Consider the following 21,698-nt stretch of genomic DNA (forward strand, 5'->3'; position numbering starts at 1 on the left):
CCAAGCTACCCCATGCTATCTAATAGGAAGCACAAATCTGCATTGCTCCTGGCCCAGAACCAATCGACACCATTTGACCAAAGATGGTTGTCATTGGCTAAATCACTCAGTTAATTGTCTCAGTCTATTTGATCTTTATCAATGGACCGCTTATGAAACTGATATTCTTTTTTTAATATTTTATTTTTATTTATTTTTTTGTCAGAGGGAGAGAAAGAACGGGCATGCCGGGGCCTCCAGCCACTACAAACAAACTCCAAATGCATGTGCCACCTTGTGCATCTGGCTAATGTGGGTCCTGGGGAATTGAACCTGGGTCCTTTGGCTTTTCAAGCAAATGCCTTAACCATGAAGCCATCCCTCCAGCCTAAAACTGATATTTTTAAAAAATTTTTCTTAATCAATTTTTTATTAACAACTTCCATAATTGTAAACAATATCCCATGGTAATGCCCTCCTTCTCCCCCACCTTCCCCTTTGAAACTCCACTCTCTATCATATCCCCTCCCCTCTCAATCAGTCTCTTTTATTTCAATGTCATTATCTTTTTCTCCTATCATGATGGTCTTGTATAGGTAGTGTCAGACACTGTGAGGTCATGGATGTCCAGGCCATTTTGTGTCTGGAGGAGCATGTTGTAAGGAGTCCTACCCTTCCTTTGGCTCTTACATTCTTTCTGCCACCTCATCAGCAATAGACCCTGAGCCATGGAAGGTGAGATAGAGATATTTCAGTGCTGAACACTCCTCTGACACTTCTTCCCAGCACCATGGTGCCTCCTGAGTCATCCCAAGGTCACTACCATCTGAAAAGAGAAGGTTCTCTACCAAAAGTAAGAGTGGTATTAATATATGAGTATGAGCATTAAGAGAAGTGCTTACTGGGCAGCCAAAACTGATAGTGTTTTCACAGAGCTTCTGTGTGACTTCAGTGGGACCCCAGTGGCCATCCTTCCCATGAGAAAGACCATGGTTTATTGTTTCCTTTCCTGAAGAAAACATCATTTTGTCCCAGTCTTTATGACCCACCTCAGTATCTATCCACTGGCCACAGTGGTTGATGCCATCAAGACACACTTTGAGGAAGTCTGGAGACCCTTGCCTGGGAGGATAACTGTCCCTGTCCCTCCCTTTCTCTGCCCATCTTCTATGTAGAGCCTGTGCATTGAAAACAGCTGCATTGCTGCCCATGACAAGCGGGGCCGGTATGGGACCCTGTTCACCATGGACCGAATGTTGACCCCACCAATGGGGACGGTTATGGATGTCTTGAAGGGAGATAATCGTTTTAGGTAACTAGTCTCATCCCAGGGTGGGGCTTCTGCCAAGTGCTCATGTTGGATGTTTGTTTGTTTCAACATTTTTATTGATCATTTTCATTCATGTGCATGATGTATTTTGATCATAATTTCCTCCAGTCACCTTCTTTTGTCCTCCCATACCTCCTTCCACTGAACCCCTTCTTTTTTCCCACTAGCTTCACTTATATTTTGATGTCATTTACTTTTTGCCCTCCTCCATCAACCATGATGACATGTCGATGAACCTCACATGGTGCAGGTGACCTCAGCCACTGTTAGATCAAGAATGCAATGGCCACTTCATCTTTGGAAGACAGTGTTCCAAAGCACTCATCCTCGTCATTTGGCTTTTACATTCTTTCTGCCAACCTCTTCTGCAATGTTTTGGTGGGTGTGACAGAAATGTCTCATTTAGTACTGAGCACTCAAACTGTCACTTCTTCTCAGCACTTTGACGAGTTTTGAATTTTCCCAGTAGTCACCTCCATCTGCAAAAGAAGCTTCTCTGACCAAGAGTGGGATAAGCACTAATCTCTGGGCATAAACATGTATTTTTAGAGGGCAATTTGATGGGAACAACATATCCATTTAGCCGAAGAATAGCAGTAGCTTCCCCCACTAAGGCTCATGACCTCCTCAGCAATAGGCTTTTGACTAGGCTTTCAGTACCAGGCATGAATTCCCTCCTGTGGCACGGGCCTCAAATCCAGAGAGCAGTTGGTTACCTCTGTAACAGTCATGCCACTATTGTACCAGTGGTCACATCTTGCCAAGCTCGCTGGTTGTGTTCTGCACAGGGTCCACTGCTTGTTAAGCTTTTGATGAGTTTTTCTTTTCCCCCCTTAGAAACCTAAATAACACTTTTTAGCACTATAACAGCTCAGCAGCATGGAAGAGGAGACTTCCAGCTCAGTTTCAGGTTGATTTCCTACCGTCCTAGCACATGGTGTCTTCAGCAATAGGATCTTACCATCTAGTTTTGGTGGGCAAGCAAAAGCCTTGGCAATTGCTTGTGGGTTTGTTTGTTTGTTTGTTTTTGGTGGTGGTGGCGAGGGAGTCTAAGTGGGCCTCTGCTTTTTGCTCAGAGGGTTACCTGATACTGGTGAAACACTGGTGTGACCATTTAGGCTTGTGGTGTGGAAAGGATGAGGGTCCCCTTAAAACCTGAAGCTGAGCAGCAGGGCTCCTGCAGAGAGTACGACTCTCATACGCATGGAAAGAGTTTTTAACACCAAGGGTGTAAACAGAGTGCATGTGGCTCTGGCCATGCCAGTCTCTCTGTGCAACATCCACTTACGAGTGACTGAAGCCCTGTGTCACTTTGCTTCCTGGCTGTGTTCTCTTTGTCTCTGATTTACTAATTCACCAGTGGGTGTTGTCACACTCAGTATTTCCTGTCACTGACTTAAGCCACAGGCCTAAGCGCCTGGGAAGTTAAGGCTCCTCTGTCCTCCCCAGAAGCACCCACTGAGGGCGCAGCGGCTCAGCCAGCCTCTGGGTTAGCCGTGGAAGTTCTTGCCTTGCTTCTTCCTCTTTCCCCTCTGGCCTTTGGCTGCTGGCCATTTTTCTGAGTGTGGCTTTCATACCGGTGAAGAGAGAAGGTGTGAACTGTAATAGTCCCCCACCCCCCGGCCTCTATGCCCCGGCATACATAGGTCAGGCATGGAAACCAGCAAGGTGGGTGCTGTCCCTCCCCCCCCCTCCAGTGATGATCCACCTCTACATACACACAGCTGAGTGACGTTTTCTCTGTGTCAATCCACAGCATGCTGGTGGCTGCCATCCAGTCTGCGGGGCTGATGGAGACCCTCAACCGGGAAGGGGTCTACACTGTCTTTGCTCCCACAAACGAAGCCTTCCAAGCCCTGCCGCCGGAAGAACTTAACCGACTCCTGGGTAAAGACCAGTTTAAGTTCACACCGCCACTTCTCTGAAATATCCGTCAGGGCATTGGTAGGAAATATATGGCACATTCCACAATGGCTTGGCTCAAAGGGATTTCATTAATGAGACCATTTTGTGGAACTATGGGCAGGACTAAGGGACGGCCTGAGGGATGACGACAGTGGGAAGTTAAGATACAGAAGCAAGGGCAGAGACCAGGGGGAGCTTGGACAAAAGGCACATAAACAGACAGAGCCATTTGCAGTCATGTCAGGACCGTGACAGAGAGGCTCTTCAGTGTCCCCACCAGCCCCCTACTACCTCAGCTCAGTTGTCTGCTGGGCCTCCTGTTAACTGACTCTAGGAGGATGCAGGAGACCAGTGATGCCATTGGTAGAGGTCAGCTGCTTGGGATACAAAATCCAGCAGAGAGCTAGAAAGGAATTCGAGTGGACGTCCTCCAGCCCACTGGCGACCTGTGAGGACACTGATAGTGATGCCACAGACCCACATTAGATGTTCTCAGAAAGCTGGGCAAGCTGGCACACACCTCTAGTCCCAGCCCACAAGAGGTAGAGGTCAGAGGATCGCTGTGAGTTTGAGGCCAGACTGAGACTACATAGTGAGTTCTAGGTCAGCCTGAGCTACAGTGAGACCCTACCTTGAAAACCCAAAGCAAACAGACAAAGTCCCAGAGATTAAAAAAAGCCTTCCCTAGAAAGTTAGTCCCAGCCCTGAGGCATCTAAGAATGTGGACTTCTGGATTACTTTATATCCTGGCTCTGACATTTACTGGATGAGTAACCTCTGGCAAGTTGCTGAGCCTCAGTTTGCCTGTCAGAAAAACAATGGCTCACAGTGTTGTGGGTTGACGAGGACAGTGCACACAGTCCAGGGTTCACATTTGCGTGAATAATAGCTGTGATGAAAGCGGGGTGGGGTTAGGCTCTGACGCACACCCTGTGTCCCAGCAAGGTGAATCAGAGGAGGAGAGGGGCAAGGTGGAGCCTAGGCAGCCTCTGGACACAAGTTGTTTACGCCTCCTTTCCTGCAGGAGAATGGAAGGTTCAGGTTGCAGTCAGTGATGAGCTAAATTTGTGTCCTGTTTAATTTTCTTTATTGCTAAGTGAACGTCTGGGTCTGGATGCTGACGTAGGTTCCTGAGAAAAGGGGAGAAGTTCGCGCGGAACATAAACTTTCCATCCTCTCTCAGCCTTGCAAGAATGGAATATTCCCCAGGTGGCCTGAGCCTGCTCAGATCCCCTCATTTTTAATTGTGTGGGGATGGAAGAGGGGTGAGAGGATGGCTACCCAAACACCTACCCCTCCAGGCCTGTGGGCAGGGTGGCACCTGGGGAAAAGCAAGCGGCCCTGCTGTTAGAGACCTGGAAAGGTGTTTTCACCTCCTGGGCTGGCTTGGCTCTGCACCTCCACGCATTTTGTTTTTCTAGGAGAGAGAAACAGAGAAAAGAGAAACAGACAGAAAGAGAGAGAATGTGTACTCCAGGGAACTCCAGCCAGTGCAAACAAACTCCAGATGCATGCACCACTTTGTGCATCTGACTTTACATGGGTACTGGATGGTTAGGCTTTGCAGCCAAGTGCCTTAACTAAGCCATCTCTCCAGCCCTGTAAAACATGTCATTAACAGCTTCCATACATATACACAATATACCCTGATCATAAGCCCTTCCCACCACACATTTGGTCCCCAGTCTATACCTTCCTTCCACTGAACCCCTTCTTCTTTTAACTGGTCCCTCTTCTATTTTGATGTCACTATTTTTCTTTTGTCCTCATACTAAGCTACATATTAAGGGTCAGAAGCATCAGCCATGAAGGCAACAGCCAACTTGTGTCTGGAAAATAGCATTATAAAGCACTCCTCCCCTTCCTTTGGCTCTTCCATTCTTTCCACCGTCTCTTCTTCAATGGTCCATGAGTCTTGGAGAGTGGCAGAGATGTTTCTCGGTGACGAGCATAGAATTGTCCCTTCTTCTGTGCATTTTGATGAGTTTTGAGTCCCCCCCACACCAATAGTCACCATTCAGGCAGTGTTTTTATGGGAAGGGAACTCTTGCCTGTTCCAGGTATGTTTGGTACAAATGGCTCTATCCCCTGACACTCTGTGGATTTGTGGAAAACTCTCCAAAATGCTTAGACTTCCCCATTCTCACTATCACAATGCTGGGAATAGCTGTCCGTAAGTGACCCCCCGGGGGGGCGGTGGGCATGAGCCACTGGCTGGCCATGGGATGATTGGAGACCGGAGGGCAGCTGGCAGATTTAGGCGCTGCCTCTCTTTTAACTTTTGCAAGACATATATGCACCTTTGTGAGCAATTTGGATGTCTGCCCTGTTAGGCAAAGAAGCTGATGTGGGCTGAAAGGAATGTCTTGATTGGCAGAGGAAGGACGCTGAGGAGGGAATCCCCCCCTCGGCCCTAACCACATCGGCTCCAGAGTGCAGCTGTTCACTTGCTTCCAGTTCTCTCACTGGGGAACAGCCGTCTCCCAACACAAGATGCACTTCAGGGCAGAATGTATAAATACATCACTACTGGGTTCTGACGGGCGGGAGCCACGCAGATGATGAAGTGTCCCAGATGCCAATGACTGGAAAGGTCCCTGGCTTTCCAGGCAAATATTTAGCTGATGGAAACATGAGTCATTCAGAGAGGAGTATGGGTTAACTCCTCAGCTCCCGAGATGCCCTGCTGACCCCAGCCGTCCGCTTAACTGCAGGACCCATTTGTGATGGCGTGTGGGCGCTCGGGCTCTGGCGGATCTGGGAACTGAGAACCACAGCGGGTGCTCAGTGAGAGATTCTGCCTCTGCAGGGAAGTACCCTCTAGCTCAGAAGTAACCACGTGCATCCCCTCTGGTCCCTTAACCTCACCTGTCTGTCGCCAGCCTTTTGATGAACGTCGCCTCCCTGTCCCACAACCTTGCAGGAAATGCCGAGGAACTTAACAACATACTGAAATACCACATTGGTGATGAAATCCTGGTTAGTGGAGGCATTGGGGCCCTGGTACGGTTGAAGTCCCTCCAAGGAGACAAGCTGGAAGTCAGCTCGGTGAGTATGCCAGCAAATGGCACGAAGTCTCCAGGGCACATCTCCCCCTACGTAGGATCTTGAAGTTGCATACTAAAATTTCTGAGTACAATTTGCCCAGAGAAAAAGAGCCGAAGAGTGGAACTTCTTCAGGGAAATCAAGTGAGAATGTAGTTAGATACAAGTACCAAACTCCAGATTTTCAGGGGCATCAAGTATCTGATTTGGAATGTGGAGACGCCCTCCAGAGGATGGTAGGCAATTACATAGATGCCCTGAGAGCTTCATCCCCTTTCCTCTCACTGCTCTAGTCCTTCAAACCCAGGGACACAGTGAGTCGCGCCATGGCCCTGGATCTTTTTTTTTTATTATTTATTATTTTGTTCATTTTTTATTTATTTATTTATTTATTTATTTTTATTTGAGAGCGACAGACACAGAGAGAAAGACAGATAGAGGGAGAGAGAGAGAATGGGCGCGCCAGGGCTTCCAGACTCTGCAAACGAACTCCAGACGCGTGCGCCCCCTTGTGCATCTGGCTAACGTGGGACCTGGGGAACCGAGCCTCGAACCGGGGTTCTTAGGCTTCACAGGCAAGTGCTTAACCGCTAAGCCATCTCTCCAGCCCCATTTTTATTTATTTATTTAAGAGTGACAGAGAGAGGGAGAGAGAAAGAGGCAGATAGAGAGAAGGGGCGCACCAGGGCCTCCAGCCACTGCAAACGAACTCCAGACACATGCAACCCCTTGTGCATCTGGCTAATGTGGTCCTGGGGATACAAGCCTCGAAGTGGGGTCCTTAGGCTTCACAAGCAAGTGCTTAACCGCTAAGCCATCTCTCCAGCCCATGGCCCTGGATCTTAAGACGCCCTTTCAGTTCTGACGCCTGCCCTGAGAGCTACCCTTGCTCTGCACATTGACTGTGCCACTCTGCAGCCAATCCCTAGCTGCCACGTGAATGGACTCTTTTCTGTGTGACTGGCTATGGTTCCTGCTCCCCTTTCCTGAGTAACCCTTGTGTGCTGCTTCCCTGGGGAGCAGGGGAATACATGAGGAGAGATAGGATGGGAGAGATCTGTTTAATTTGGGTCACCCAAATATCTTGTACTTTCAGGTGTTGGAGTTCAGGGAGATAGGGGATAGAATTACTCTGGGCAGGCCTCCCTTTAGAAAAGGTCAAGGGAGCTGGAGAAATGGTTAAGCACTTGCTTGTGAAGCCTAAGGGTCCCGGTTCGAGGCTCGATTCCCCAGGACCCACGTTAGCCAGTTACACAAGGGGGCTCACGCGACTGGAGTTTGTTTGCAGTGGCTGGAGGCCCTGGTGCGCCCATTCTCTCTCTCTCTCTCTCTGTCTCTCTCCCCCCTCTTTCTCTCTCTGTCGCTCTCAAATAAATAAACAAAAATAAACAAAAAAATTAAAGAAAAGGTCAAGCTGGGCATCTGGGAGACGTAGAAAGGGAATTTCATGAAGAACTGAAGGCCTGGCATCGGGCATCTGTTCCCCGCTGTCCCATCTGCATAGCTTAGAGCGTTAAAGGCTGCCTCTCCCATGTCTCAGTTTCCACCTCTGTTAAGTAGGGCACTCGTGTCCTCCCACCTTAGCTATGCTGCTGGGAGGAGCAACACCTGGCCACTTGCAAGGTGTCTGGTCTGCAGCAGGGAGTGAAGGCCCGCGGAGGGCGGGGCCAGCTGCACACCGTGGAACGCCCCATTCCTCACGCAGGACCTGGAGTGATCATGTCTCGAAAATGCTGGCTGAATGGACAAAGCAAATGTGTGTCCCTTTTAACGACCGTTGTCTCTTCTCTTAGAAAAACAATGTAGTAAGTGTCAACAAGGAGCCTGTCGCTGAAACGGACATCATGGCCACAAATGGCGTGGTCTACGCCATCACCAGCATTCTGCAGCCTCCGGGTAAGACCCAAACCTATCACATCCCCAAGACCCCTGAAGGCTCCCCCAAGACTCCACAGCTGGTTCTGCTTTGCATGTGGCCGTTGGCACTTGCTAGAAACTTTGTTCCTGTCTGGAACAAAGGCCGGAATAAAGGAGAACAGTGATAGCCACACAGTGCCTATGTGGATGGCCACCAAAGCCTGACTCAAAAATAAATAAATAGATAGATAGATAGATAGATAGATAGATAGATAGATAGATAAGGGCTGGAGAGATGGCACAGTAGTTCAAGGTGCTTGCTTGCAAAACCTGTTAACATAGGTTTGATTCCCCAGCACCTATATAAAGCTAGATGCAAAAAGTGGTCCAAGAATCTGGTGTTCATTTGCAGTAGCAAGAGACCCTACATGCCCATACACACACAGACACAGACACACACACACACACACACACACACACACACACACACACACAGGAATAGGTAAACTAGTGAATGGGAACTTAAAGTTTCAAAGGCAACACGACTCTGCCGAACTTGAGGAAATGTTTCTTGCCAAACCGATGTTGTCTTAGAACCATGCTGACCCAACTCGCATGTGTCACAGACCTAGCCCAGTTGTCCCCTGTGTGGGGATGCTGGCTGCCATGTTCCCGGTTTTTCTCTTACCCTTAGGGCAGTTGAGCTTGAGTCATTCCTCTCTTGTGCAAACACTTTGGCCCTGGGCTCTCTCAGTGGCTCACTTCTACCACGCAGTGTGAAACGTTACAGGAGGAAATTAATGAGCCAGAAAACCCAACAACGCCTCAGTCATGCTGCCAGGAATGCCATGCTACCAGGGTCTCTCTCACACCAAAGTGGACTTTTCTTTCTTCTCTAGCCAACCGACCTCAGGAGCGAGGAGATGAGCTGGCCGACTCCGCTCTTGAAATCTTCAAACAGGCATCTGCATTTTCCAGGGTGAGCCTACTGCTAGGTGGTGCCAAGCAGGGGGAACCTTGGGAACTCTGTCTGCTTGGGCCCATGACAGGCTCCTGGACCCTGTCCTGCCTGGGTGCTCTCTCCACTCTCACTGGGACATCCTCATGTTCAGAGATAAGAATTCAAGCAGTTACTGCGTCCTTAGCGGTCCAAAGCCCACACATCCATGCAGAGGCCTCTCTGAGCCCCAGTTCACTGGGAAGCCATTGTTGGACAGAACAGCTCTGAAATGCGCCTGGACAAGGAGAGCAGCCCATTCTGAATTGGCCCTATGGTGGTCTGTCCTGTGGGGCCTCTGAGGCTTCTGGGCGCTGTGGGGCAGCACGTGGGTCCAGCGTATGGGGCTACTGAGAGTGCTGTTGTGTGCAGAGCCTGCTTCCCTGGCCCTGGCTCTGCTGACCCCTCAGAACCTTTTTCACTCTGCCTGAGCGTCCTTTCCAGCTCCCCAGCCCACCCCTCAGGCACAAGATGGGCTCCTTGGAGTCAGGTGGAGCCCTGGGGTCAGGGAGCACTTTGCAGAGGGTTTGCAATCCCCAGAGAAGCGGCTGTAGGATGTAGTTCTCCCCACCCCAACCCTGAGGCCTGGAGCTCTAACAACTCCTATTTTGAATAGAAGCTCCCCTGGGTGCCCTAAACTTTTAACTCCTGGGGCTGCCTCTGGGACAGCACCACGCCCTGTCCCAGATCTAGGCTCTACCCTGAATGGAAAAGCCTGGCTTGGAGGTCTCTCAAAAGAGCTCAAGAACATCTACCTCAGACCTCACTTGAAAGAGGCTTGTCCAGCCTAGGGCTGCTACGACTGAGCAGTTCTCTGGGATCCACGGGTCCAACTTTCCCCCTTCCTCTCCTCACCTCACCATTTGTTCTGAGTAGGGGTGGCAATATACAAAGCCACTTTATGAGCAGGTACGGGGACAATATGTCCTAGAAAACCCTGATTGTCCTTAAACGAAGGATTATAGCACCCACACCTGTAATACCAGCAGAGGTAAGAGGACTGCTGCAAGTTCAAGGCCCGCCTGGTCTACATAGCAAGACCCTGTCTCGAGAGAAAGGGCGGTAGTGTGAGGGGAGGGGAAGAAAAGAGAAAATCCTGATGACCTGTGTTTTCTTTCAGGCTGCCCAGAGGTCCGTGCGGCTCGGTAAGTGTGGTCTGCGTTTGCAGCCCCTAGCAGTGCGAGTAGACAGTCACGTGACGTGCAGCAAAAGAAACCTTTAGGGTCAAATCAGCAGGGTGAATGGGGTCAGACGCAAAACCTTGTTCCCATCTCTGCGAGATGAAGATAATAAGGGTCACGGTCTGTCAAGGGTGATGTGGGTTTTGGCTCTGGGAGCCTGGGAATATGACACGGGGCTTGGCAGGAGCCCGTGGTGAGGATGTGGTTCCAAGCTGATGGATGTAGAAAATCCCGTAACACCAGACATTGGGTAAAATGTGAAGTTCCACAAACCAAAACTCCCTATATGTGAGGGGAGCACGGCCGAGAGGCAGTCATGTGGCCTCTCTCCTCAAGATTCTGAACCTGAGGGTGCAGGCCTGTCGTCCCAAATACTTGGGAAGCCGAGCAAGAGGATTTCAGGTTCAATGTTTGGGCTACAGAATGAGTTCAAGGCCAACCTGAGCACCTCAGTGAGATCCTGTGTCAAAAATAAGTAAGAGAGCCGGGTGTGGCGGCGCACGCCTTTAATTCCAGCCCTCGGAAGGCAGAGGCAGGATGTTCGCTGAGAGTTCGAGGCCACCCTGAGACTACATAGTGAATTCCAGGTCAGCCTGAGCTAGAGCGAGACCCTGCCTCGGAAAACCAAAAAATTATAATAATCAAAGTGAGAGAGCTCCATGGTAAATCTTGCCTGATGTGAGACCTTTGTTCAATCAATCCTTAGCACCGCCTTGGGGCGGGGGGAGTTCTGGCGGGGCCAGAGTGGCAGTGCTTAGCTGAGTTTGGGTCCCCAGCCACCCATCTACGGGAAAGCGGGGCGTGACTTATAACCCCAGCGCTGGGGAGGCAGAGACCAGAGGATCCCTGCCACTTGCCGGCCAGCTACTCTAGCCAAATCACTGAGCTCCAAGTTTAATGAGAGACTTTGCCTCAAAAATAAGGTGGAGGGGCTGGGAAGTTGGCTCGGAGGTTAAAAGGCTCTTTCTTAATTGCCAAGCCTGACAGCCCCGGATCAATTCCCAAGCCATCCACACAAGCCAGACTTAAAATGTGGTACAAGCGTCTGATGTTCATTTACAGAGACAAGGGGCCCTGATGTGCCCATGTGCATGTGCACGCATGCACACACACTTGCACAAACACACAAACACAAATAAATACATAAGTAGATAACTAAAATATTTAAAAGTAGGGTGGAGAGTGATTAAGGAAGACATCTGACCTCTGGCCTACACAGAGAGAGAGAGAGAGAGACAGAGAGAGAGTGGGACAGAGAGAGAGAGAGAAAGAACCAGACCTGGGAACGACCATTCACTTTCACACTTCTGTTTTTCAGCCCCTGTCTATCAGCGGTTACTGGAGAGGATGAAACACTAGCAACAAGGACCACAGGAGGGATGTGTCTCAGCTTCCTGCCAATTTCTCTCGATTTGCCAAACAGACCATTTGAATGTTTTTGAAACCAAATATCACACTTCAATATCCATGGGCTGTACCATAAATGAGAGCTGAGCCTTGGATGGGTGAGGAGGGGATGCAGGAGAAAGATGGGTTATTCATAGGCTATTGTTCCCCCTAAAGACGCTTGTTAATCCACTGCATGCACAGATCTGGACGTCACTGTCTGACCTTCACCTTCAGGAAGGATCTATCTAAAACATGGAATTTCCTGCCCATGCCAAATGCCTAGGAAAAGGGAGCTGCAGCATTTTGGAGCTCACAAGACGTGAATCAAGCAATCCAGCGTTCAGGGAAGTCCTGGCATGGTTTTGTAAGCTCTTGTGCGGCTGGAGAAATGGCATCATTATAAGCTATGAGTTGAACTGTTTCTGTCAAGTATGTCTTACATCCATGTGTGGCTCGGACGCTTCTCTGTGGCACCGTCCCGGTAGAAAAGAAAGGGTGTATAGAAATGTAGAGCCCAGACCTCCTGAGTGTGATGGAGCCATGGTGTGTTTGTAATAATAAAACCAAAGAAATACATGGCCTTGTCGATGGGACCGTGTGCTGACCAGGACATCAGGAATGAGTTCTGCAGCTCGGGGCCAGCATGCTCTCTGACCCCTGGGGTCCACCCAGTAGCAGTGTAGCCAGGAGCCCCAAGGGATGGTCTTTGGGTTATTACAGCAGCTGACTCTTGAGTGCTCAGACAGCTAACTCTTGCTGAACTCGTTTTCATTTAAACCTCCTCCAGCCCTAGGGTCTCAAGCCCTCAGTGTTCACATCACCCAGCACTATAACCCCTCTTATTACTCTGAAGTCTCCCCCCTCCAAGTGTGTGATGCCCTGTCTTTATGTGGGGCACTGGACAACTTGGTGCCGCTCTCTGAAGGAGTTGCTGACATCATCCCACTAGGCAGGTTATCAGACTTAAGTTTGTGACAAGAAGAACCACTAATCTCCCCCTCTCTCTCTCTCTCTCTCTCTCTCTCTCTCTCTCACACACACACACACACACACACACACACACACACACACACACACACAGGGGCAGGTAGAGAGAGAGTGTGTGTGCTCTCCTAGGACTGGAACATGTTTTCTGGCTCCCAGTTACCACTGTTTAATACAAAGGCAAGTTCAAGTTTTTCAGGCTTTGCCTTCTGGGCCAACCCACATTCAAGTCACTACCCTGTTTCTTTAACCTGTGCTGTCTAGACTGTCATCAGCTCTGTGAGAGGAAAGGCTGGGTGGTGTCATTCTGCCTCCCTGTGTGGCCTCGGATAGTCGTTTAATTTCTCAGGCCTTCTCCTGTGTGCCAGGGAGAGGATCCACTTCCCGGGGCTCATCGTAAGGATGATGTGAGATGGTCCACGTAGAGAACTGGACATGGTGTTGAGAGACCTTATTGTTAGCATGCTCCCTGAGCTGCTCAGAATTCTTACAGCTAAGCCTTCATTCACATCTTCTCCAAAGGCAGAACGGGGATAGTTCTGCCCATCCACACCCCACTCTAAGGAGAATGACCCCCCTCTAGCAGATGGACCTGCCCACACAGTGACATATTTGCAGCAGCCCACCACTGCAACTAAAGTGATGGATAAGGCAGGATAGTTCCTCTAGGGAACATAGCATGTAAGGAAAGATATGATATAAATTCATTACAATCACTCACCCAGCCAGGCATGGTGGTGCACACCTTTAATCCCAGCACTTGGGAGGCAGAGGTAGGAAGATCTCTGTGCGTTAAAGGCCACCCTGAGACTACATAGTGAAGTCCAGGTCAGCCTGGGCTAGAGTGAGACCCTACCTCGAAAAACCAATATATATATATATATATATATATATATATATATATATGTGTGTGTGTGTGTGTGTGTGTGTGTGTGTGTGTGTGTCATTCACCTATCCGTTCCACACATGTCTACTGAGGGTCACTGAAGGCTCTGGATAACACATGTGGGAGTGTTCTCGTGAAACTTCCCTGTTGATGGGGAAGAGGGTCATTCAACTGAAAAAGCACTTTGGACAATGCTGTGGTGCTGTGTCAGGCAAAGGGACCTGAGGAAGTGAGGCCAGAAGGCATATCCTCGAGTGACCTGAAGTGGGAGGTGCTGGGAGGAGTAGAAACGGCAAGCTGGGGAGAAGGGTCAGGTGGAGGGGCACGGAGTCAGTGTCTTGAGAGGTAGGACGCAGTCTTGGGTATCTACCCGGTGCCACTGCTGCCCGTGGTGTTCCCTCTTCTGCTCATCTGGCCTCTAGGTCAGCACTTGGGCACCTTGGGCACTGTGATGGCCTTGCTCATGCTGTACCCACGCCAAGATGCCATCTTGAAAACTTAAACTCAGCCGGGTGTGGTGGCACAAGCCTGTAATCCCAGCACTCAGTAGGCAGAGGTAGAAGGATGGCTGTGAGTTCGAGGCCATCCAGAGACTGCATAGTGAATTCCAGGTCAGCCTGGGCCAGAGTGAGACCCTACCTCAAAAAAGAAAAAAAAAAAATTAAAAAATTAAATCTCAGTGTTCCTTTCAAATGCCAACATGTGTCTCTGGCTCTTCCTTCTCTTCTCCATTAGCCCTTGCTGTGTCCTTCCCCAGCCCTTCCAACAAGGGGCTCCATTTTTCTCTAAGAATGCTCTAGAGAGTCCTCTTGTGGATGAGAACCATGGGAACCTCACTCTAGATAAAGAGGGTCTAGTTCCTTTGGTGGGTGTTGCAGTTACCTTCCCATTGCTGGGACAAAACACCCAACCAAAAGCAGCTGCTGGGAGGGAAGGGTTTATTTTGGCTTTTAGTCTTGAGGGGAAGCTCCATGATGGCAGGAAAAGATGGCAGAGCAGAGACTGGGCATCACCTCTGCCACAGCAGCAGTAAAACAGCAGCAGGAGAGTGAGCTGAACTCTAGCAAACAGAAGCTGGGCTATAATACCCCAAAAACCCAGTGCCAACTACATACTTCCTCCAGCAAGGCTCTAACACCCAAATTTGCCACCACCTGGGGACCAAACATTTAAAACGCAAGAGTTTATGGGGGACATCCTATTCAAATCACCACAGTGGAAATTATAAACAGATCCTTGGCCTTCCCTCCCCCCCACCCCCACCCCCACACACATACTGTCCCTCCCAGACTGAGCATTGATCAGGTACTGCCATCTGGAGGGCAGCCTTCCAAGGGAGCGGAGTCTGCCAAGGAGTGTTGTCTGGAGAGAGTGGGGAGAGAGGTGTGTGCTGCCCCATCTGAGGTCCAAGGAAAGGCCAAGTAAGGGGGATGTTGCCTAGACCACCTGATCCCTAGCTGCCAAGCCCGAATCAAGGGAGTATAGGCACTTCTGGGATATAAAGAGGATGGCAAAGAACCTCAGTGTTGGGACCCAGAAATCCTCCATGACAGGCTGTGTCTTCTTCAAAGGGGAAGCTATGAGCTAGGGATCCCCACCCAGTGCTGTGGGCTAGGGATCTCCCCCAGTGCTGTGAGCTAGGGATCTCCCTCAATGCTATGAGCTAGGGATCCTCCCTCAGTGCTGTGAGCTAGGGACACACCATGGGAATTTTCATTTCACTGCTGCAGCAATGGAGCTCAGAGGGGAAGGCAGTCTGCCGCTACATCATACTCTAGGAAGAGGCTGAAACATAGACCAGGCCCTGGGGGCTCCAAAGCCTACACTGAAGTGGGGGTCAGTCTGCCCTTAATACAGTGGAAGGTTACCAAGAAGGGCTCAGAACCCCCAATGTTGCAAGGAGGACCCATCTGGACAGGTCTCTGCGGCATGCCCTAGATCAGAACTTGTGGCCATGTTGCAGAGGGATGAGGATGGAGAACAGCCACAGCCATGGGCCCAGCAGCACATGGATGCCGGGACCTACAGAAGGAAACACCTCTGCTCTTGGAACCATAATTCAAAATCAGGCTTCTGAAGAGCTGCCTGGAATGTTATGCTCAGAATTGGTTCAAAGTCAGGAAAGGAGGCCAGGAATGAAGGATGGGCCCAGTGCTCCACCCTCAGAAGTCAGCTGGGGCCAAGCTCCGACCATCCCAGCCTGGCCTGGGAGGAAAGATCGTCACTCACTCCACAGCACCAGTCCTGTGACTAAATTGGGAGGAGACAGGAGCCTGGAAACCCTTACACACTTGAATGCATATACACATCCTCTTCACACACCGTTCTCTCTCTCTCTTACACACACGCACACTTGCACACATATCTACACATTCTCCATGGGTCTATGAGTACCCCAAACAGCCTCTACCGCAAACAACGTATTCTCCCCAGTGGGGTAGCACAGCATTTTCCTCTGAGGTTAACATAACCACCATGAAGCAGAGATACACTTGGCTTGTAGTTGTGACAATGAAATTTTTTAAAAAGACAAGGACATGATAGTGGGGCTACAAATATTTCCTAGCAAAAGGAAGGTGGAAAGGTCATAGGACCCTCACTTGTGATTCCAGCCCCCTCTCCAGCTGTTTATGATCGTGGGAGGTGCCTACAGTCTTATCAGAGATGGAAGGTTTAGAAGGTGAACTTAAGCCCGGCGTGGTGGTGCACATCTTTAATCCCAGCACTCAGGAGGAGGACTGCCAAGAGTTCAAGACCACCCTGAGACTACATAATGAATTCCATGTCAGCCTGGCCTAGAGTGAGACCCTACCTCAAAAAAAAAAAAAAAAAATCAAAAACCAAAAACAAACAAGCAAACAAAAACCCAGAAGGTTAATTTAAGGTGTGACTGCATGATGCAGTTTTCATGATGTCATCGCCCATGATCAAGTAGGACTTCAAGAGCTAAAACTGTTTGTGAGTCACTCATGTCCCTGTAAATAATCCCCCTGTGCAACTATATTTTTTTAAAAGCTCAATAGTCAGGCGTGGTGGTGCACACCTTATATCCCAGCACTCAGGAAGCCGAAGTAGGAGGTTTTCCGTGAGTTCAAGGCCATCCTGAAACTACATAGTAAATTCCAGGTCAACCTGGGCTAGAGAGAGACCCTACCTCAAAAACAAACAAACAAACAAAATAAAACAATAAATTCATTGGGTCACCAAGGTGGGCTTTAATGGAATTGTTTCTTTGGTTTGTTGTTGGTGAATATACATTAGCGTATGTCTTCCCAAGAAAACTAATGAAATGCCTTTGCTGGGGTCTAGGGAGGAAGGCAGACCCTAAGGCATGCATGCTCCAAAGGAATCTTCTAGCTCTGGCCTCAGGCCTGTTGGAGAAAGGCTCCTGGAGCCATCAACCCCCCCAGATAGCCACATAGCCCTTGCTATCAGGATACCTGCTGTTCATGCAAGCAGTCATGTCTTCCTTCTGAAATCTAAAGAATGAGGAGAACTGGGGAAGAAGATTTGAACTGAAAACATCATGTCTTAAATTCCCTGAAGCAAATACAAGAGAGTTTTGTGTGGCCAGAAAGGGGAAAGCAGAGAAAATTGCTTTGGTAACAAATCTGGGAGACAGACTGCCTACAGTTTTGGACATTATCCTTACGATCTGAAACTTCTACCACAGGCTCATGTGTATGAACACTTGGTCGCCAGGTGGAAACACTGTTTGGGAATGTTATGGAAGCTTTGAGGTTGGAGATTTTCTGGCAAAGGAGGGTCACTGGGGGTGGGCCTTCAAGTGTCAAATAGCTCAGCCTGCTTCCAGCACAAGCTTTCTGTCTTTTGCTGGGTCTTGTGAGCAAGCCCTCAGCACCACAGAGCAAGTGACCTCTGCCACCACGCCTTTTCCTGCTGACATGGATGTGGTGGTCTGAATCAGGTGTCTCCCATAAACTTGTGTGTTCCGAATGCTTGGTCTCCAGCTGGTGGTAATTTGAGAAGTGGAGCCTTGCTGGAGGAGGTGTGTTGTTGGAGGTGTACTTAGGGCTGTAATAGCCAGAGAGACCCGTCCTTGCCAGACCTTGCTTCATCCTCTCAATGCTTTCTTCCAGCTGCTGTGGGAAGGAGGTGATGTCCAGCTTCTGCTCATGCCATGCTTCCCCCCTGCCATCATGAAGCTTCCCCTGGAGACTGTAACCCCAAATAAACCCTTTCCTTCCATCAGCTGCTTTTGGTTGTGTGCTTTGTTCCAGCAACAAGAAGGTAATTGCAACAGTGAACTGTCATCTCTGAAACTGAGCCCAAGTAAACCTCTTCTCGTCTCTTTAATTTGTTTTGTCACTATTTGTTCACAGTGATGAGCAATGCTAATTAATTCAATGGGCTTCCACTGGAGAGTTTTAGATGGAGAGGGAGACATGCCATGATCGGTTTTTGTTCTTTGGTTTTGGAGGCAGGAACTCACTCTGTAGTCCAGGTTGGCCTCACACTTGTAGCAATCCTCCTGCCCCAGCCTCCCAAATGCTGGGATTACACGTGTGAACCACCACACCTGGATTTACAGTGTTCTTTAACACACTTACATATAGGTTTACCTCACAGTGCTTTTCTAAAGTGTGCTGTTCTATGATACATAGGCTTCAAGTTGCTGTTTCCTTTTAGATGTTTTCTGGACCAGGTTGCATCATGGAAATTCCCGACAGAACCTTTCTGTTTCTGGTCTCCCTGTCGTGGTATTCTTCCCACACCATTCTACCATGCACCCGAGTAGCTGTCTGTCCCATGCACACAGCTCTTCTCCCTTTCTAGAGGCTACACTGGGGGGTCTGGGAAAGTATCTTTCCTTTTGTAGGGAGCTGAATGACCCTGAGACCACCTTATTGAGTGAAGGGGCTATCTGTTCCCTGGGAATTCGCCTCTGGGCTAACACTTTAAAAAAAAAGATTTATTTTTATTTTATTTATTAGAGACAGAGAGGGAGAGAGAATGAGAATGGGTGCACCAGGGCCCCTAGCCACTGCAAACGAATTCCAGATGTATACACCACCATGTGCATCTGGCTTATGTGGGACCTGAGGAATTGAACCTGGGTCCTTAGGCTTCATAGGCATGCACCTTCACCACTAAGTCATCTCTCCAGCCCTAGGCTAACACTTTTGGAATACTTTTGGTGCTAGGCACTGGACAGAGCCCCTGCATATCACCAAGGATAATGTCTGAAACTGTAAGCAGTCTGTCTCCCAGATTTGTTACCAAAGCAATTTTCTCTGCTTTCCCCTTTCTGGCCACACAAAACTCTCTCTTGTATTTGCTTCAGGGAATTTAAGACATGATTTTTTTCAGTTCAAATCTTCTTCCCCAGTTCTCCTCATTCTTTAGATTTCAGAAGGAAGACATGACTGCTTGCATGAACAGCAGGTATCCTGATAGCAAGGACTATATGGCTATCTGGGGGGGGTTGATGGCTCCAGGAGCCCTCCTCCACCAGGCCTGAGGCCAGAGCTAGAAGATTCCTTTGGAGCATAAATGCCTCAAGGTCTGCCTTCCTCCCTAGGCCCCAGCAAAGGCACTTCATTAGTTTTCCTGGGAAACAGCACTTCCTGTCCAGCCACACCACATGTGGCTGGATGACATAACTGAATATGGCCAATGAGCATTAACTGGACCTGGTACCACAGAGTAGGTGCCCCGTAAGCCCAGCCTCCTCCACCTGGAAGCAAACTTTTACCAAAACTGACCTCATTCGCATGATGGGAATTATGTGGTGGTTTAGCTAACCAAAAGAAGATAGGTCCAGACTACACTCCATAGCCTGTTGTCTCCTCTGGGCATGTACCACCCTTGCCCACTACACTCTCACAGTGTGCTCAATAAACTTACTTGTTTCTACTTTGCTTTTAATGGGTAAATTCTTACCACATCCCCCCCCCCCAAAGCTTCCTCTTCAACAAGTAACTCAACTCTCTAACCCTTTAGGGGAGGAAGTTTCATGCTCAAGAGAATTTTCCTACCTTCTCAGAAATCCTCTTGCTTCCCTTTTATTTGAAGGAAGGAAGATCTGAGATTTGGGAGTTGCAGAGACCAAGGGAAGCAACTTCTGATTAAATGCCCTCATTTGGGCAGAAATGAGTTTTTGAGTGAGCAGATGGGAAATCGCACTTCTTGCCTGTCAGTGGAGTCAGTGAATCCCTATGGCTTCTTGAAAACAGCACATAAATGATTCAAGTTCAAGGAAGCCATGTGCACAGGGACCTTCTGCTGATGACAGCTGTCAGTCAAGTTCCTCAGACTGTGGGATGATGGCCAAGCCTTCCAGGGGATGTTTCCAGCCCAAGTAGCATTAATATATGGGGATGAATGTTAATAAAAGTGCTTACTGCGCACTTTGGTGAACACAGTATATGCGTTTAGCCAGACAACAGTAAGCATTACAGTTCTATGGCTCATGATCTTCCTCACCACAGGCTTATGATCAGGTTTTCAGTACCAGGCATGTATTCATTCCCTCCTATGGAACAGGTTCCCAGTCCAATTAGAGGGCAGTTGGTTTCCCCCATAACAGACATGCCACTATTGCATCTGTTGAGCTATTTGGCCTGACTGGCCAAACTTGAGGCTGTTTTACTCCACTGATGACTTCTCTCTCTCCCACAGAGCTGCATGCAGCGTAGCTTTTTCCAGTTTTCTGTCAGCTGGTATACAAGGAAGAGGTTTTCAGCTCTGTTCCAGCTTGATTTCTCAATGAACTTGTAGCCAAAGCATGTGGAGTCTTCAGCAATAGGGTCTTACCATCTATTCCTGGTGGGAAACCAAGAACCTTGGCAATAGCCTGTAATGTTTTGGGGCAATCAGGGCCCTCCCCAGACAACAACTCACTGGAAGGTCTACCATCCTTGGCACTGAAATTTTTCTAGTAAAAATCTATGTCTCCTGGGTGTACCATTATCCAAAAAAGTAGTTTTCCATATGGTTTATTCATAACATTTTAAATTTTGATTAACCTTCCCCCCACCCTTTTACTCAATCTCTCCCCCTGACCCCATCTGTTCATCTACTTTTTAAACTTTTTATTTATTTGTAAGGAAAAAAGAGAGAGAAAGACAAAGAGAGACAGAGAGAGAGAGAAAAAAAAGGGAGGGTCTCCTGCTGCTACAAAGAAACATGTCTACATAGTGGGGGATTGAACCTGGGCCTTTAGGCTTTGCAAGCAAGTGCCTAAAACTCTGAGCCACCTCTCGAGCTCCATTGGCTAAACTCTTAAGGGAGAAGACCATAGCTCTGATCCTTCAACCATCCTCTCTTTCATACCAAGGAGGGAAGATGGTGTCCTTCCTTCAGTGATCTGCTAATATCTGCCTACCTACCTATAACCTTATTATTGTGTCTTATCTATTACACTCGAGATAATTCATCCAAAAAGTTAATTTATAAATAGCCTACCCTGGTTTGTGAAGAATTTAAACCACTGAATGATTTAAAATGAAAGGCCTTGGAGGGTGCGATAAAAATGTTTCAGTGCTGAACATTACTCCGACACATCTCAGCACTATGGTGCATTTTGGGTAAATCCCAGTGTTCACCGCCATCTGAAAAGAGAAAATTCTCTAACTAAAAGTGAGAGTAGCATTAACATATGGGTATGAACCTTAAGTAAAGTACTTACAAGGCAGTTTGGTGGGCATATTTTATGCATTTTGCCAGACAGCAGCAGGGATTATACTCCTAAGGCTCATGATCTCTACCACCATAGGTGTTTGATTAGGTCTTCAGTACCAGGCATGTATTCCCTCCCATAAAGCAGGTCTCCAGTCCAGCACTACCATCACGAGACCCTCATAATAGGAGGAAAAGATGATGACATCAAAACAAACGAGAGACCGATGAAGATTGGGAGGGGATATGATGGAGTGTGGATGTGTGAAGGGAAAAGTGGGGGAAGGAAGGGAATTAGCATGGTTTATTGTCTGCAAGTATGGAAGCTGTCAATAAATAAATAAATAAAAGGCCATTTGACATCATTCTAACCAGATTTAGAAAAATCCTTTTAATTTCCCTTATGGAAATAAATAAATAATGTGCCCATCATTTGCTTTGTAACCGATCCCAATATGAGTTAGATTTCCTCTAGGACGGGCATTCAGTCCCCTGTGGCGTTTG

The 21,698-nt window shown here is 48.6% G+C and overlaps 1 protein-coding gene across 1 annotated transcript in view; it reads left to right on the forward strand.

The window, feature by feature from the left end:
• Positions 1 to 12,259, forward strand: part of Tgfbi (transforming growth factor beta induced) — a 41,848-nt gene extending 29,589 nt beyond the window's left edge. The window contains exons 11-17 of the mRNA XM_004665082.2: positions 1,155 to 1,291; positions 3,066 to 3,196; positions 6,138 to 6,262; positions 8,053 to 8,155; positions 9,016 to 9,095; positions 10,234 to 10,258; positions 11,613 to 12,259. Of these exons, the coding sequence (XP_004665139.2) occupies positions 1,155 to 1,291; positions 3,066 to 3,196; positions 6,138 to 6,262; positions 8,053 to 8,155; positions 9,016 to 9,095; positions 10,234 to 10,258; positions 11,613 to 11,653 (642 nt within the window). The 3' untranslated portion in view covers positions 11,654 to 12,259. The remainder of the gene's footprint in view (positions 1 to 1,154; positions 1,292 to 3,065; positions 3,197 to 6,137; positions 6,263 to 8,052; positions 8,156 to 9,015; positions 9,096 to 10,233; positions 10,259 to 11,612) is intronic.
• The last annotated feature ends 9,439 nt before the right edge of the window (positions 12,260 to 21,698 follow it).

Source organism: Jaculus jaculus, chromosome 6 (genome assembly GCF_020740685.1).
Source record: "Jaculus jaculus isolate mJacJac1 chromosome 6, mJacJac1.mat.Y.cur, whole genome shotgun sequence".
Lineage (NCBI taxonomy): Eukaryota > Metazoa > Chordata > Mammalia > Rodentia > Dipodidae > Jaculus > Jaculus jaculus.